The sequence below is a fragment of the Vollenhovia emeryi genome, unplaced genomic scaffold, assembly GCF_000949405.1.
Source record: "Vollenhovia emeryi isolate VEMERY1.0 unplaced genomic scaffold, V.emery_V1.0 DF939338.1, whole genome shotgun sequence".
NCBI lineage: Eukaryota > Metazoa > Arthropoda > Insecta > Hymenoptera > Formicidae > Vollenhovia > Vollenhovia emeryi.
In genome coordinates, this window is record NW_011967028.1 from 218915 (window position 1) to 236408 (window position 17494).

General features: G+C 36.8%; 3 protein-coding genes across 3 annotated transcripts in view; 2 read left to right on the top strand and 1 right to left on the bottom strand.

Moving 5' to 3' along the window:
* The window catches only part of LOC105558516 (filaggrin-2-like), a 6994-nt gene extending 3922 nt beyond the window's left edge, over nucleotides 1-3072 (bottom strand). Inside the window, exons 1-2 of the mRNA XM_012006231.1 lie at nucleotides 2962-3072; nucleotides 1-2005 (exon numbers count right to left, since the gene is read on the bottom strand). Coding sequence (XP_011861621.1) covers nucleotides 1-1998 — 1998 coding nt within the window. The 5' untranslated portion in view covers nucleotides 1999-2005; nucleotides 2962-3072. The remainder of the gene's footprint in view (nucleotides 2006-2961) is intronic.
* On the top strand, nucleotides 3008-10683 carry LOC105558517 (DNA mismatch repair protein Msh2; the record flags this gene model as incomplete). The annotated part of the gene is made up of 14 exons (XM_012006232.1): nucleotides 3008-3238; nucleotides 5449-5572; nucleotides 5941-6197; nucleotides 6446-6613; nucleotides 6710-6898; nucleotides 7244-7638; nucleotides 7742-7956; nucleotides 8215-8532; nucleotides 8636-8857; nucleotides 9003-9235; nucleotides 9304-9395; nucleotides 9652-9874; nucleotides 9951-10043; nucleotides 10383-10683. Coding segments are annotated over 14 exons (2916 nt in total), but the record flags the coding sequence as incomplete, so codon positions are not given.
* Nucleotides 10684-11377: 694 nt separating this feature from the next.
* Nucleotides 11378-16726, top strand: LOC105558512. The gene is made up of 5 exons (XM_012006227.1): nucleotides 11378-11589; nucleotides 11885-12709; nucleotides 13481-13844; nucleotides 13944-14247; nucleotides 14461-16726. Exons 1-5 carry the CDS (start codon nucleotides 11462-11464, stop codon nucleotides 14580-14582), a joined length of 1743 nt encoding a protein of 580 aa, XP_011861617.1. The 5' UTR covers nucleotides 11378-11461; the 3' UTR covers nucleotides 14583-16726.
* Nucleotides 16727-17494: the final 768 nt, after the last annotated feature.

The following is a 17494-nucleotide window of genomic DNA, read 5'->3' on the forward strand; positions in this document are numbered from 1 at the left end:
GAATTGCTCGCTCGGCTGTGTTAAATCATCCAAATGATGGTTATCGATGGATTGTTGACCAAATTCAAGTTTGCCAATTTGTTGCGCGAGTTTGTCAGATCCTTGTATCTGTTGTGTAAACTGTTCACTCTGCTCTGTCAAATCTTCCGGCTGTTGTATCTCTTGACCGAGTTCCTGATCTTGCTGTGTAAAATCCTCATCGGTCACTTGATGTTGCTGCACGTGACGATCATCTCGTTTGTATTTTCTGTGGTATCTGGTTTCGTGTTGATATTGCTGATGAGTCTCCTCGGTGCAATCGGCGCCATGCGCTGCGTGGCCTGAGTCCAGCGATCCGGTCACGAGTTGTCCCGTTTTGTACGCAGAATCATAACTGCTGCCGCCAGTACGTGCATGAGACTCGTATCCCTGGGCGGTATGGGAACGTCCGTGGTGCTCGTTATACGCGTCCCGATCGTAATGCGCTCTTTCCGTGTGACCAACACCGTGTCCAGAATAGCCCGTAATGGTTCGTTCGGGAGCTACGCTCTCCCCGGTGTGACTGGAGGATCTCCACTGCTCCTCGTAGTGCCTAGTTTCGCCATGTCTGCTGGGATACGTGACGTGACTCAAATGTGGGTTGTACACGCGCTGGGAGTCAGTCAGCAGCTGATTCTGAAGCACGTTGGACCGATGCGTGCCCAGGGCCTCTGTACGATGAGTTTCGTCCAGGTGATGCCCACTCGATTGCGCATTGTGGTAGCCGCTGGTTTGGTATCCGCTAGTTTGGTAACCGCTTCCGGGAACCTGTACGTAACCGGGAGATAAGTGACTCGAATGAGGCACAGGATGCACTCGAGATGAGTGGGTCTCATGGCTCTGATAACTTCGGTGGCTTTCCGTGCCATACGTATCTGCGGTCGCGGTAGGGTACGTATACGGCAACTGTCTCGTATCGGTGTGTATTTCTCTCTGCTGCTCGGTATGATGCACACTTCCGGTGGACGGACCGCCCTGGTAGCCCAAATGTCTGTAACCGCTCTCGGCTGTTTGCAGATCGTGGAGACCGACTGTTTCCTGAGTCAAGTCCATCTGAGTCGAACCTACGTGCGTGGTCGCGGCAGTGTGTCCGGTGCTAGAGATTTGATGTAAATTCCTTCTAACGCTCTCGAGGTCTTGCTGCAGGTTCCTTTGCAATTCACCGTGTAATTCGTCCAATGTCGCCGAGCCAATGACGCTTTGAGGAGCGCCGGAGCTGTAGTTGGAGGTGTAGTTTTTCTTGTAATAACGAACTTTCTTAGGCCCAGTTACGTATTGACCTTCCTCCTCGAAGACTTGTCCATGACCTCCATCGGTCCTGTAAGAGTCTGATCTGCTCCAATTATTGGGAGCTGTTTCGACATGATGCTGCGTGTCGATCGTTTGTGTGTTAATGCCGGGAATGTGTTGATTCACTTGCGAATATCCGCCGTATTCCCCAAAATCTTCCAGTCTCTCGTTCTTGCTTTCGATTCGCGTTGATGATGATTGTGTCTGTTGGCTGTGCACTCTATTGTATCCGGTCTCGCTCGCGCCTGTCTCTCCTAGGCCGTATGCGCTTTGAAAATGCCGGCTAATTGGCACTTGTGTTGGATTATACCTGTGTTGACTGCTTGATTCACCTAAGTCCGCTGCGTCCACTCCGTTTACGTTTCCGTAGGACGTGGTAAAATTCTTCTTGTAATATCTCACCTTTTTCGACGTGTCGACATATTGTCCCCGTTCTTCGTGAACCTTGCCGTGCCCACCGTCCGTCCTATACTGATTATGTTCAGTCCAGTTTCCTGGTCTAGCGTAATCGTAATCATTTAAGTTCGTTCTTGCTTGAACTAAATTCGCATGATCTTGATAACCGCTCGATGTTTGATGAATGCTTGTTTGGAGGAAGTTGCAAGACTCTATGCAGCCACTCGGCGCTGATAATGCTTGGACAAATAACGCGGATAAAACGATCATCCATCCAATCGCCATTGTTCCCATCCGATCTCTATGAAATAAAAATATAATTCAGTACTTAAACATCTGGTTTTGGTACCTTCTCTCTTAAATTTAAAACACAATGCGCGCTCTTAGATATTTAAACAAAACGAGAACTGCCTTTTGACAATTTTTTCTAATAAAAGTATCTTCTCTAATTCGATGTTTTTTATATGTTACATAAATCATGTTCTTTCTAAATAAATTTTTAGAAGTACAAATGAGTAATATTAAACATTATTTATCTTTCAATATTGCGTATCGATATAATTAAGCTTTTACAAAATTAAATAAAATATCGAAAAAATAATGTAACCGATGACAAAAATGCTACTTTACACAAGTAAAAGTTTTAAAATAACATATTTTTACGTTTTAACGATCTTTACAGAAAACATTATATTCTCTATATTTTTGCTTTAATGCAAGTTTATTTTTTGTTTTAATATTAACTCAGATTTGCTGTTCCGCGATAGTTACGTGTGACGTAACTTATATAAACAGGTTCATCAAAGTCAACCTTCACGATAAACGATAAATAATAGATAACACATGAAATGTACAAATCACGTTGTAAGCATCGGATATTTCTCTTGACCACAACTCCTATTTTAATATTGTAAAGATGAAGTAATGTAACTTTTTGTCTATATCGGATTAAAGTTTTGATCCACTTATTGTTAGTTTGGTTCTCTGATGAATGTGTGAAAAATTTTGGGACGAATTTTGTTAAATAAATTAAGATATTTCAAGTGATGTATTGTCCGTGTGTGTTAAATTAAAAGACACTCTCGTCATAGCACAAGTAACAGCGGGAAGACAGATCTGTTTTGTTTATTGATCGATTGTCTTCTACTTTGTTGAATTTGATGCCTACGGCATATTCAAGATCTCACTGACAAGACACGACGTTTATTTGTACACTTAATCCACACCCGCTGCTAGAAAAATGCTATATTTTGTTACCTTATAAGGGAAGATCGAGAAACACTTGTAATTCAGTTGTTAATGCCGAGATGCTCTCACTAACACTGTAGGCTCACATATAGCAGAAGAAGATTACTGCAAATCCATTTATGTTCTCTCCCCCTTCTTCTTACCGAGGATTCTCGGAGCATTCCTTTTCGCTCTTACACATATTAGCGATCTTTCCTTCTTATCCATCACAGTCCAGACTCAGTCTTATCGCACACAATTCTCAGCAATATACATATATATAATAAGATTGGGTTCTACCGTTGACGTAAGTGTCAAACATATATTTTTATAATTTATTTCTGATGTAGTCTTGTTACAAATCTTCATTCTAGAACCGAAATTATCACATTAGCTTTCTGGGGCTCTTTCAAACTAAACAGTTTTCTTTTACAATATTTTCTTATGTAGAAAACATTTTTTGTGTAAGAATAAGCATAACTAAATTATACAAAGTTTGTTTACAGTAACGTATTAAAATTGATCGTACAGGAAGATCCTGTATCCTGCAGGAAGTGTATCTTCGTAAAAAGAACAAATCCGTTAAAAAAAAATTACATCTTATTTCAGAATAGGAAATAATGGATGAATTATCACGTTATTTATAATTGCAAATTGATGGTTGAATATAACACTTAAAAAATAGATTATTACCTCTCCCATAAATTTCCCATTATCTCCCATTGATCTCATATCCTGTTCGATTAAAGTAAAGTTGCACCGCAACATCTTGTAGATACATAAATGCATGATGCATTGTCGGCTCACATATGTATGTACATACATATATGTGTGGCAACAGACATAATTCAACGACTTCCAGGTAGTCGCGATAAGTGGTTTTCCATATTTGATTCGATGTGTCATTGGTTAAGTCATTCTGAATTTGTAACGACGATCAAACTCGCTTTCATTCAGTGATGCTAGGAGCCACTTCAAGGTCGCCGTTACATAAAGGCCGTGGGCTCACCCAATGGCAGTTGTATTTTTGTGCTTGCACTCCACCGGTGGTGGACTCTTTATAAATAAAGAAATCCAGAAAATAGATTACAAGGAACAGACGAACGGTGGCCCACTTTCTTACAGAAATTACTGACCTTCCTAGAAGATGAACTCTGACCTTTTATCATGCTAAGAATGAGTGATGTTTCCACGATGTGGACCACTTCGTGACCTCGATATGGGTGTCATTGAAGCTGTTGGAATTCCCCATGAACAAGTTAATATGTACCAATATGGAAGAGGAGGAAATATTTAAATATATTCATATACATATACATACTCTCGTTATTTATGATTTGAAAGCTAGTTTATTTCTATGAAATATCTGCATTCAATGCATACTATTGTCATCTCTCTTTTTTCTTTGTTTCTTTCACTTGAGAATCATATAACGATCTATTATATTCAGAACTCGTTCAAAAGAAAATAGTGAGAATAGAGGAATTATATTGAAATTTGTATATAAGAGTGTAAATTATTTGAAATTAATCTACTCTATCTTTATAATTTATGCAATTTTTATATACTAAAAGCTTTCAATTCGGAACGGTTTTGGTATCATTGTCAGAACATGTTTTTGAGCAAAGATGAAAGGACATTTATTTACCTCGTTCGTATGTAAGGTGGAAAGAATTTGTGCGAGCAGGAGGCGCTTATCTGCAAAATTTTGCGGCGCCAGTAAAACGTTTCTTTAAATCCCAAACTTGTGTAAAACCGCATGCCAGAGCCGTGACGACCTGTGATACTCTGACCCCTCGATAGGCATTGACCTACAGATACGTTGGCAAGATTTTTAATTTCTCTGAAATATGATATGTGTGATATTCGTACCTCACAAACAATGTATAATCCCGAATAATTGTAAAAAGAAAATACTTGAGTTCTAGTATACCCGCGTGTGACATGATTAATTACAGAATTATGTAGCAGAATAAAAAGTCAAGCAAAAGCATCGCCTTAAATATTATCAGATAATTATAAAATTTCTTTCAAAAAATCTTTTTGATGAAAGTATATTATATTTCATTGTATTTTACCTTGAGTGTCTTTGAATTCATGATATAACACGGTACATTTTTTAACAACCAATGTGATAAAACTGACGAATTGTCATATATTCAGAAAATATAAATGTGTAACTTCAAGTTATAAATGAGTAATATTATTTTAAACATTATATGCTTAACTGTAGAAGCTTGCAACGTTACGCAAAGAAGTCAAGGCTAAATTTAAATGACGTACAGTTTATACGTCGTCAGATTCAATGTATAACCCAATGACATATTATGTGCTCTCAATTCGCATCATTTAAAGCATTTCTTCCAATGTCGGAGATAATTTAATGAAAGCATAGTGTTTCACCAATCGCGCTTCGTAAAATAATTCTGCGTTTCGCAATAGAGATTACACGTCGCGCAGAAGAAATTCACGGAAACTACTGGCTTGATAATCAACAAGTAATAATTTGTATTTCAGAAACTTGATACCACGATCCGGTTTTTCAATAGATCAGACTATTATACGGTACATGGAAGTGACGCTCTCTTTGCCGCACAACAAGTGTTTAAAACAACATCCGTATGTAAAATGATTGGAGCTGGTAAACATCATTTATTAAATAATTTTTCTATGCTTATATAATAGGACTGTATCTTTGGTTTTTTTTTGAAAAGAACAAATTCTAGCAAATAGATGCAATTATTCAATGAGACAAAAACCCTCGTCTCTGACTTGAAGTATTCTGCTTTCGATGTACTCAAATCTCTCTTCATATTTTCTACGTGTATTCGTGCATGTTTTAATTATGTACATTCAAAAAGAATCGTTATCTTTTATTACGTATATTAACGATAGGTGTATTGTATGTATTTGCTGTTTTATAATATATTTTTTATCTAAATTGAAAAAGTATTATCTGCGTTTAGGCATAGCGTAAAACGTTAATAATAAAATCAAATATTTTTGCAGAGCCACACAAAACGGAAGGAGTTATTCTCAATAAAAGCCATTTCGAGACGTTTGTGCGCGATTTGTTGCTGGTGAAGCAATATAGAGTTGAAGTTTATGTCAATCAAGGCTCCTCTAAAAATCAGAACTGGATGTTGGAGTACAAAGGTTCACCCGGCAATCTATCGCATTTCGAAGATATCTTGTTCGGCAATAATGACATAGCTGTGGGTGTATCTGTAATAGCTGTGAAACTGGGGACAGAAGGAAAGTCCAGAGTGAGTTCATCATACATGATTAAATACTATTGTATTACTATTATATATTTTAAAATAATTCATCTGACACAGAATCAATTTGATGTTTATAATTATGAGTTTTTTCTAATTGTACAATTATAATTGTATATATTGTGTATACGTGTAATTATAAAATATATTTAAGAAAATTATATGGAGGAAAATGTTATAATTTCTATTTTCATACAAAGTCATAATTAATATGAAAAATGATTAACCTTTTGCAGGTTGTCGGCTTAAGTTGCGTAGACGTCGTTTCAACTCTAATTTCAGTTGCTGAATTTCAAGATAACGAATCATTTTCAAATCTAGAGTCGCTCATTGTAACTCTTGCTCCAAAAGAATGTTTATTAATCCAGGGAGAAGGCAGTTATGAATTTCAAACTCTCAAACAAGTATGTACAACATAAAAAATATAAAATGTTATGCTTTTCATTTTACTAAAATATCTTGGTACGCCTAACATTGTAATTTCTCATTTGTTTTTCCAGATAATGGAAAGAAGTAACGTTTTGGTTACCTTAAGAAAGAAAAATGAATTTTCCAGTGACTCGATCATTGATGACCTGAACACGTTAATAAAATTTAAGAAAGGACAAAAACAGAACTCACAATCATTGCCTGAAGTTAACCTGAACTTGGCTATGTCTGCAACATCGGCTCTCATTAAATATTTAGATGTAAATGTTTTTATAGTTATTTACAAGACTATATAAGATCTTGTCGCATCTTTATTCAATTTTGATGTTACATTACTTAATGAATTCGATAATCTCTTATAGAAACGTAAAATTGACAAAAAGCCTAACATAAGGAATTATTTGATAATTAACAGTATCGCATATGTGTAATAAGGTTTTTGTCTTCTATCACTAAAATATAAGAAGTTACAATAAAGATTAGCATTAAATTTATATTTAAAAAATTGTTACATTATATGTATATAGTTTATTATCATTAAAATTTGTGATAAAGATGACACCGTACATGTCGCTTATGTGTTTCTTATGCAATAATGCTTTCAGTTAACATCAGACGAAGGCCACATGAATCAATTTAAACTGAATCAACTCGAACAATCGCGGTACATAAGATTGGATTCTGCAGCAATAAAAGCTCTTAATATCGAACCACATATTGATGTAGTTCCCAACTTACAAGGAAATCCAATTGGTAGCATTTTAACATTACTGGATAAGTGCAGAACTGCGCAGGGGCACCGACTAATCGCGCAATGGGTTCGACAGCCTCTTCGAGATCTATCTTTAATAAAAGAACGGCACGATATCGTTGAGCTATTAGTAAAAAATAACGAACTAAGATCCGTTCTTAGTGACGACTATTTAAAACGTATACCGGATCTGCAACAGCTTGCAAAGAAATTGGATAGAAAGAAGTCGGCGTTGCAAGATTGTTACAAGTAAGTTATCGCTATTGTGGAAATTTATTGTCACAATTAGAACAAAATCGACTGTATGATTTGAAAGACCATATCTTGACGTTTATTACATTATATATTTCAGAATCTACCTGTGCGTATCATACTTACCAAAACTGTTGGAACAGCTTTCACCAGAAGAAAATGTGACAGCATTGAAAACAATGATAATGGATCCACTAAAGGAGCTCATAGAGGACATGGAGAAATTTCAACAGCTTGTAGAGCAGACAATCGACTTAGAGGCTGCTGAGAAGGGTGATTTTATGGTCAATCCAGGATTTGCAGATGATTTTAAAAGTAATAATCTTATATAAATTTTCTCATTAATAACATTTCTTTAAAGGCACATATAGAATGTCTCAAAAAATTTGCATTAGATCATAGATTTACATCTAGGTTTTAAATCTTAAATAAAAAAAGATCTAACTTCGTCAAGAAAACGTGTATGACTCTTGACATATCTTGTAATGTAATATTTTCTTCTTGTTTAGTTTTTATTGTTTATTGTGAATAAATATAACAGTTATATATATAAGCAATTTTGTAATATTTCAGCACTAAAAGACGCCATGGATGAAACGGAGGAAATCATTCAGAATCAACTCCACAAGGCAGCGAATGATCTTAGCTTAGAAGCAGGAAAAGTGATAAAGCTGGAATCGAATCAGCAATTCGGTTATTACTTTCGTATCACATTAAAGGAAGAGAAAATACTTAGGAATAACAGGCATTACACTATTCTGGATTCTAATAAAACTGGCGTGAGATTCCGAAACAATAAATTAAACGAACTGAATGACGATTTTATGGATGCCAGGGACAAATATTTGGAGAGGCAAAAAGAAGTTATTACAGAGATTGTAGGAATTGCAGGTTTGATGTCAATTCTCGCGTTTAAACAGAAACTATTCCAATTTTAAAATATAATATTAATATAACTATCTGAATTTTTATTATGATTATATTACGTTTGTAGCTGGCTATAGCGAAACAGTGCGTACGATCGGTGGCGTGCTGGCATGCCTCGACGTTCTCGCTGCATTTGCTTCCGCAGCAGTAAGTGCTAACAAAGTATACGTGCGCCCCAAAATGGTACCGAGCGAAGAAGGTGAATTGAATCTCCTTCAAGTTAGACACCCGTGTTTGGAAATGCAGCAAGGAGTCGATTATATTGCCAATGATGTCAATTTTAAAAGAGGTATAAAATCTGGGTCCATGTATACAAATAATGTAGCAAGGATATAAGAATATTAGAAAAATAACGCAACTAGAATTGTGCAGTGTTTTGAGTTACATTTATGTGCAAATTTTTCTAAAATTCGACTTTAATTTATTCTTTATAGATCAGTGCCATTTTTGCATTATTACTGGCCCGAATATGGGAGGTAAAAGTACTTACATCAGATCTATTGGTGTAACCGCATTAATGGCTCACATTGGTAGTTTTGTTCCTTGTGATGAAGCAACTATATCATTGCTGGATTGCATATTGGCTAGAGTGGGAGCTGATGATTCCCAGCTGAAAGGATTGTCAACATTCATGATGGAAATGATAGAAACTGCTGCTATTTTGAAGGTAATTGGCATCATTCATTTAGAAATTATAATAAAAATACAATATCTAATATTAAATCTTATTTATAGACAGCGACTTGTAACTCTCTTGTAATTATCGACGAATTGGGCAGAGGTACATCTACCTACGAGGGTTGTGGTATAGCGTGGTCAATAGCCGAGTAAGTAGGGATACTTTACATTACGTAAACAAGTAGTATTGAAAGTATTTTTATTCTTAAAGTCGCCAGCAGTAATTTAATAAATTAATAACATCGGTTTGTCGACCGTGTCTGGCAATTAAAATTCTTATTGCGAAAAATATTACCCCAGCCAGGATTCGAACCTGGGACCTGGGAATTTTAATTGCCAGACACGGTCGACAAACCGATGTTATTAATTTATGAAAGTATTTTGTTATATTTTATATTCTTTTAGGCACTTGGCAAGGGATATTAAATCGTATTGCTTATTTGCTACGCACTTTCACGAGATTACCAAGTTAGCCGAAGAAATACCTACTGTAAAAAATCAACATGTTACCGCTCTTGTCGATGACAATAAATTGACATTACTTTATAAAGTAAAGCCAGGGATTTGCGATCAAAGTTTTGGCCTTCATGTCGCTAAGATGGCTAATTTTCCGCCAAATGTAATAGAGGTATATATATTTGATTTACGGACACATTAAATGTTATAAAATTTTCATTTCATGTATCGAACGACTTTCCGTTTAGTTCGCTAAAAGAAAGCAAGCAGAGCTCGAGGACTATCAAGGCGTAGCCTTTGAAGGATCTGATAATCCTCAGAAGAAACAGAAAATCATTCAGGTAGCTTTATTATTACCTCTAATAATAATTAAGCGAGATAACCGATTCAACGTTGTATATAACAATTTGTCACATCAATAATTTATCATGAATGACGTTTACACGCAGAATGAAAAAGATTGAAATAATTTTACGAGAGACAGAAAGCTCTTACTTCTTTACATACTTCCTAGTTTTATTTGTTATTAGCATTTATTGAATAAATTACTGACTAAAGCACGTAACAGCAACATGTTCTGTAAAATTAATCAAGATCAAGTTAATGGAGCATGCAAATATTTGTTTATATTGCGAAACTATTATGAGATAATAGTTTAATAATATTTAACGTCGTTGCAGGAGGGTGAAGTCCTTATTTCGCAGTTTCTGAAGAAGTGTAAAACTTTGGATCAGTCTTTATCCGATGCCGACCTAGAAAGTCAGGTGTCGTCGCTGAAAGAGGATATTCTCTCCCACAAGAATCCTTACATCGCGGCGTTATTCGCCGCTTCGTAAATCGAGAATTATAACATCACGGTGAATACAAGGACGGGGATTCAAACAAGCAGTATTATTTTTAAGAATACCTTTACCGTTGACCGAATCAAATGAAGAAACACATATATTTTTCATTAAATTAATTTTGTATAAATGCATTGTACTCACGTTTACTCCTTTATTATTCCTCTTATTCGCCAATGATTATTAAATAATCGTTCGCTGCTTCGAATAATTAGTAGCCTGGATATTTATCATAGAAATGTTCGGAATTGTTCAATTGTTTCCTAGATTAGTGTCTAGAGGAAATGGAATTGGAATCCATTCCGAACATTTCCATGATACTTGTGTTGTGCCCCGATTGCCGAAAGAGGCAACGAGGGCACTCGAGCAGTGTTACTGCAATTAGAATAACACTAGCGTAAGCATATTGCGCGATCGAGCCACAAAAGCCCGACCGCGCAACCTAATTAAATTCGGAGAAGTCAGCAAGTTCTCGACCCGATTACGCATAACTCCGATCGAGTACCGAGAACGCTGACGCCTCGATCATCGGGTTTAAAACCGGAGGAAAGCCCGAGATCGAGGCACTTGTCACTTGTTTCTCTTCTTCTATCTTTTCTGAAAGAAAGGAAATGAATACTTTGTAAACATTTGAGGCGACAGTTCGACCGCGGCCTTCGTCGATTAATTTTCAAACTGGATATTAAACACGCGGGAAAAGGAACATTGAAAAAGCCAGTAATTTTTCGAAGAGGGCGAGATCCCGCGGGATCACGTTTCCACGATGATACCGTCCGCGGGTAACATATTGATTCGCGTGCACCGCCATCGTAACCTTGAACTTGACTAGCGTATTCCGCTGGTCCTGGGGAGTGTCTGAAGGCCTGTCAAGTGACTGTTGATCGTACACTTTTCTATCGTTTTTATCAATAACAATTATGGATCCCGCGGTCTTCCCGGAGGAGATTTGGATTAAGATTTTATTATACTGCGACGTACCTGACATTATCGCGTTCGGCAGCACCTGCAAATACCTGAGGAAAACGTCGGACACGGATTACCTGTGGTGAGTACGCTAGGTTAGACTTGCGTCAAGCTAACGTCAAGCCGAGCCCGCCGCGGACGAGCTCGGGATGTACGCTCGGGAGCGAGGTATCGCGCGTGCGAGTTGACGGGTGTCGCGGCCCCGCGGGACTCGCCGCTCGAAGCCTTTATCCACGGCCAGGACGACCCAACCTCGCCTCCCTCCTCCCCCTCCCCCTCGTCCCGCGAGGGACTCGAGCATCGGACGTAGCGCGAGAGCGACAGCCGTCGTCGCTCGGGACGAGCCGCTCTCTAACAAATGCCCCGTGTCGTTTCAGGAAGATGAAATGGCTGCAGCTGATCTCGAAGGTGCACTTCAGATTCCCGGACATAAAATGCTTGCAGTTGCTCAGCGTCAGCTTCAAGGCGATGTGCTACAGACTGCACATGGTGATAACGCTGGGGGAGAACGCGCCCTTCCCGAAGTGCTACCACTGCAGCGGCTACACGTGTCAGAGGAACTGCGTGGAGGGCTCCAGCGCCAAGGTGGTGATCGAGATCGGCAACAAGTACACCTGGGTCATCACCCCGTACTTCGGGCTCAGGCGGCACTTCTCCATGTTCGGCATTCCCAAGTACAACAACAAGACCCACGTGGAGCAGACGCAGACACAGAGCGTGCCGAGCAGCAGCACGCGCGCCAAGCCCGACACCAAGTCGCTGGCGAAGCGGCTCAAGCTGCTGAAGCTGTCGGATCTGGCGACCACCAAGATCCCGCGGCCGAGCGGGCCGTTCTGCGTCTTCTGCAATCCCGTCAAGCTGTACAGGGAGAAGCGGAGATTGACCACGCATCAGAACGACCCGGTGTGCAACACCAAGCCGAGTCCGATATACGAGAAGCTCGTGAACGGCTACTGCACCGACACGGTGGAAGTGCTCGGTATTCCGAACGTGGACGTCGTGAGCCCGGCGGAGGCCCTGCTGTGCGAGGGCATGTTCCCGGTTCTCAAGACCTTCATCGATCACTTGTTTCACCAGATGAGCCTGACCGCGACGCTCAGAAAGCCGAATACCGTGCTCATGTTTTGCGAACCGCTGGCGATGCACCCCACCTTGAGAAAGCAGTTGCTACATTATTTATTCCAGGAAGTTAAAGTAGCGAGGTAAAGGGAACTTGTAACGTACACACGCATACGTACACATGTCCTATTATTTTAATCAGGGTTGGATAGTGTAGTTAAAAAGATAAAAGTTAAGTTAAAAAGTTAAATAATTTTAGCTTGACACTTAGTTACAGTATAAACTGTTAACTTTTAACTTACCTTTCTTAAAATTAGCCATGCCATAAATGTGTTGCGAGACGCCGGGCGCTTGTATATATTGGCAGTTCCTGTGTTGAAAAATTTACTTCCAGCACTACAAATTTATAGTATACGTTACATGCACTATAGGTCTTCAGCGCTGGCAGTGAATTTTGGAACACAGCCGTTAAATATATAGAACTTTGATTCTCCAACTCACGTGAATTTGTTTGCATATGAAACTGACCGTATTCCGTGTAGTGTGATTGGTTGTTCGAACGCTGGTCGTAAAATTCAAAGCAAGTTACGTGATCGCAAGTGTCCAAGATTTTGTGTAAAAATGAGACAAATTTCACTTTTAACTTTTTAATTTGTTTTTATTATTAACTTAACTTTTAATTCAATTAATTTCATTATGGGTTAACTTGTATCTTAACTAAGTTAAAGCTTCGAAGCTGTTAACTTTAATTGAACTTGGTTAAAAAAAAATCGGTAACTTACCCAACCCTGATTTTAATACATGCATTTCATATTACACACAACTAATTCATTTATCATGTATCAACGCTGCAGAATTACACTGTAGAGCTCGACGCTACTGACTGCAAAAGTCTACAGCTGAGATTATTGCAGAGTATGTTTGGTGCCGAAGCCTCTAGCAGCATGCGCCATGCTGGACGTGGAAACCTGCGTAGTAGTCGACAGCGGTGCCCTGAGCACAACGGTGGCTGTCGTAATTGGAGGGCGGGTTATGCCACAGCGCTGGAGACTGTCACCTGTGGGTGGTTGGCACGTTGCCTATCACTTGAAGCAGGCTATGTTCTGGCAACCGAAAGAGTATCATCAGATTCCTATATCCTACCTAGACATTTTGGCTGTTAAAGAAAGATGCAGGTTGAGTTACAATATTAAGACCGAGGAGAAACGTTTGGGACAGAAGGCGAGGGAGCACATTAATCTTCGAGTCGACAGCTATGCGGACTACAAGCAATTTTGGGTACGTGACACAGCTACGAAGGGAACGCACGTTCGCCAACAGTTTGCGCGTACTCGGGTTCGCAGAAATATATTGTGCAAAAAAACATCTTGTTTCCAGAGAGTCTCATTAGGGCAAGAGCTATACATAGCTCCTGAAATGATGTACATCAGCCTGCGTTTGCCCGAAATTATTAAGGACGTAACGTCAGGATTGCCGGAAGATATAATGCACGATTGTCTCTCACATATTCTGCTTACCGGTGGGAATACAGATCTCACGGGTTTCGAGCTAAGACTTACCAAGGATCTACGTGAGCTGTTGCCGGAGTATAGCAAGATTTTGGAAGTGAAAAGCTGTCCTGGTACGCATAGTTGGAACGTCGCAATGGGATCTACATATGTGCCTTTAGCTGTGCATCCTGGTAAGTCTCGACAACTTTTGTACATGTATATGGAGTACACAGGTACTAAATAAATTAAATCTAGAACATTCAATTGTGCGAAACGATGAAAGCCAGCGTAAGAATATGAAAACGGGGAAGGCGCATAAACGTAGTAAAATAGAGAGAATGGCATGTAAAAATGTAATTAAATTAGAATATAAAAAAATGTCTTGCTTCTAAAATTTGTTTTAGATAAAACTCCACCGGAATATATCGAGGGTAATCCATTTTGGCTGTCACGAGAAGAATACGTACTGTTTGGGTGCGAATCTCTGGAACACAGTAACGAAGGTATAATAGGTGACGCCTTATAATATGAATGCCTCACTTATTGTTTAACCGTGAGATGTGCGCATATATAATGCATGATGACAGGAAAGTAAGTGTTACCATTGTTAGGTATATTTTCTCTTATATTGTCTATAAATTGGAAAAGTACTTTAGAGAATTAAAGGGGCCTGAAACACATTCCAAAATATAATTCATGTTCACGCTATTTAAGGGCACCTAAATGTTTTTCTCAAATTTTGCTATTTAATATTTATTTATTAGCGTAGTATGTACAAGATATATACTAGATGTTCCATTTTGACGTATACAAAATAAATTCTCCGAGATGAGTCGAGACGTGAAAGTTTCTATTTTGTGTTGAATATTGTCGGGTCAATTTTTTTTCTTAAATTCTTAGTTTTATATCCATTTTGGCTTAAACATACACACATATATCCTGATAATAATATAAAATACATAAAATAAGATAAAACTCGAGAACGTGTTTCCTTATGTGTCTTGAAAAGGAACTTTTGCTTCATAAATTAAAAGGGACATCTTGTATATATGCTCTAAAACTGCCCCTATATTAACTTTGAAACTTATGGCATTTAAATTTCCACACATTAAAAAGAATTCATTATCTATTAGTATTTTAGGGTATCATGGAGCTTTGTATAAGAGTAATTAATATGCCAGTTGCAATGTACTTTAGTACATTCGTTACTAATTCTATCAGGACCATCACTCGGCATCTGATACCGTTCAGTGCGATGTTACATATTGATGGCATAAATGTTTTAAAGTTGCAGCATAAGATTGTAGTGCCATCCGAGCATATTTAAATTATAAAACTATTTAATTTTATGTACATAGCACGTGCAATGAATTGTTTTGTAAATATAGAGTAAACGAAGCTGCTTAAATTGAAAATGTACAGATCATTATATAAATGTCAAGCAAGTATTATATAATGCTAGATATAGTATTTCCAGAAATTGTTCACTATTTCGTACATTTATATCACAGAAATCTTGCCAAAAGAAGTATGTGTATGTTAAAAAGAGAAAATATAGCAACATTTCTAGTCACTTTAGATATTGATAGCTTTTAAATATAGGTTCAGTGAAGCGACAGGTTTCTCTTCCAAGATGAAGTAAATAATCGCACTAGCGACCTGTAATAAATAATAAAAAGAACAATGAATCTTTAGATTATACATATGTTCATGAAATGTATGGATACTGTTATATTTTTTTTGTTAATGATATAGAATATAATTTTATGTATAAGATATAATTATTGACATGATTACTCCTAAGATATTTCATTAAGAGACTGTAATGAATTTGATAGCTGTAACTAGAGCACACATATTGTGATGAGTTAAATTATTATTTAGATAAGAATATGTAATGTGTAGCTAGTATGAAGCAACTAATTAAAAACAAAAATAGTATTGTAAATGCTATGTTATAACTGATGTTTCTATTAAAAAAATATCTATCTAAATTATTATTGTGTTAGCTGCTAGAATTGTCAGAGAAGACTTACTTATAGGTGTTCACACATGGCTTCAATTCTGTAAAATGCTAAAATGTAAGTAAAAAAATATTAAATATTACACAACACGAAAAGAGAGAGGGGAGTGTAGTTGTAATACGTACACATGCTGCTACATCCCGTTTTCACTTCACTTCAAATGTGAAAAGAATTTTGCATCTTTAATATACTTCAAACTCATAATAAATATATACATATATACTGCATACAATTCTTCAAATTAAATAAGGGAAAAAATATATATTTATTTAATTCTGCAAAATATTTCTTTGCGTGTAGCAGTACCAAGATGTTGATCATTTTGCTCTTAGAGATTTTTTTTCTAGTGTGTAGACATTAAGATTGTTTAAGTAAATATTTAAGTCGCACTCAATGATAACGTGAGTCTTAAGATATAAAAAAGGTGTTGTCATTAGCCGCGCATGATAACTTACACCTTTGCAACGAACGGGGAACTCTAAAGTTTACCGTACTCAAGAAATGCAGCACTGCAAAAATTTTCCATTATGTTAAACTATAAAAATTGCGTATATATACATATATATATATATATAAAACTCGCTGTTGCTTGTGGTTCTGTTATTTATAAGAAATGTACAACGTGTAAATAAATCTTTTTCAGATATTCTTGCGTATGTTCAATTATGTAGTAAATTAAGATATATAAATACAAAATGCAAAAAAATGAATCTTTAGAATGTAATAAAAAAAGTAATATATGAAGAGAGAAAGAGAAAAAGAATAGTTTAGTTTTATTAATTTTTCATTTCTTAAAAATGTAGCAAATTTCTATTGACATTATATATAAAATACAGTCGTGTAATTTCTTAGAAAACTTCACATAAGTACTATCCTCTTTGTGTTCCGATAAGGGACTTATTGCTTATTATACAAAAGAGAAAAAATGTTCGGTACTTTCATGCGATTATATTAACTGTTTTATTAACAATGTTGCAAGCTTTTTCGTAATTTCACTGTACTTATAAAATCATCTACAAATTGTTATTCGTTATAGCACAGCTGATGAGTATAAAACGTAACAAAGAAAGATATTTGTGTAATTTCATTTCTACTACTTACAGACTGTGAAACTTTACCTAAAATATTATACATTGTGTATATATTAACATTATATAAATCTAAAGATATACTTTTGTGTATATATAACATTTTCGAATTAAATACAAATTATACATTTGTTGATTTTTTTTGTATTCGGATTGTACTGTAAAAGTTTAAAAATTATTTTATATTTGTGTAACTTACAGAAATACAAAGTATTCCAGATAAAAGAAAAGATATTTAAAATAGAGCATATTAGTTTATAAAAAATCCCACCTCGCATGTATTCCAAAAAATCTAAAATATATAATATATTATACATACATATATA

Bases quoted from the DNA above. Each gene is read 5' to 3' on its own strand.
- LOC105558512 (XM_012006227.1), top strand. From the start codon at position 11,462: ATGGATCCCGCGGTCTTCCCGGAGGAGATTTGGATTAAGATTTTATTA. The intron at 11,590-11,884 runs GTGAGTACGCTA...GTGTCGTTTCAG, and splicing joins TCGGACACGGATTACCTGTG to GAAGATGAAATGGCTGCAGC. The intron at 13,845-13,943 runs GTACGTGACACA...TCTTGTTTCCAG, and splicing joins CGGACTACAAGCAATTTTGG to AGAGTCTCATTAGGGCAAGA.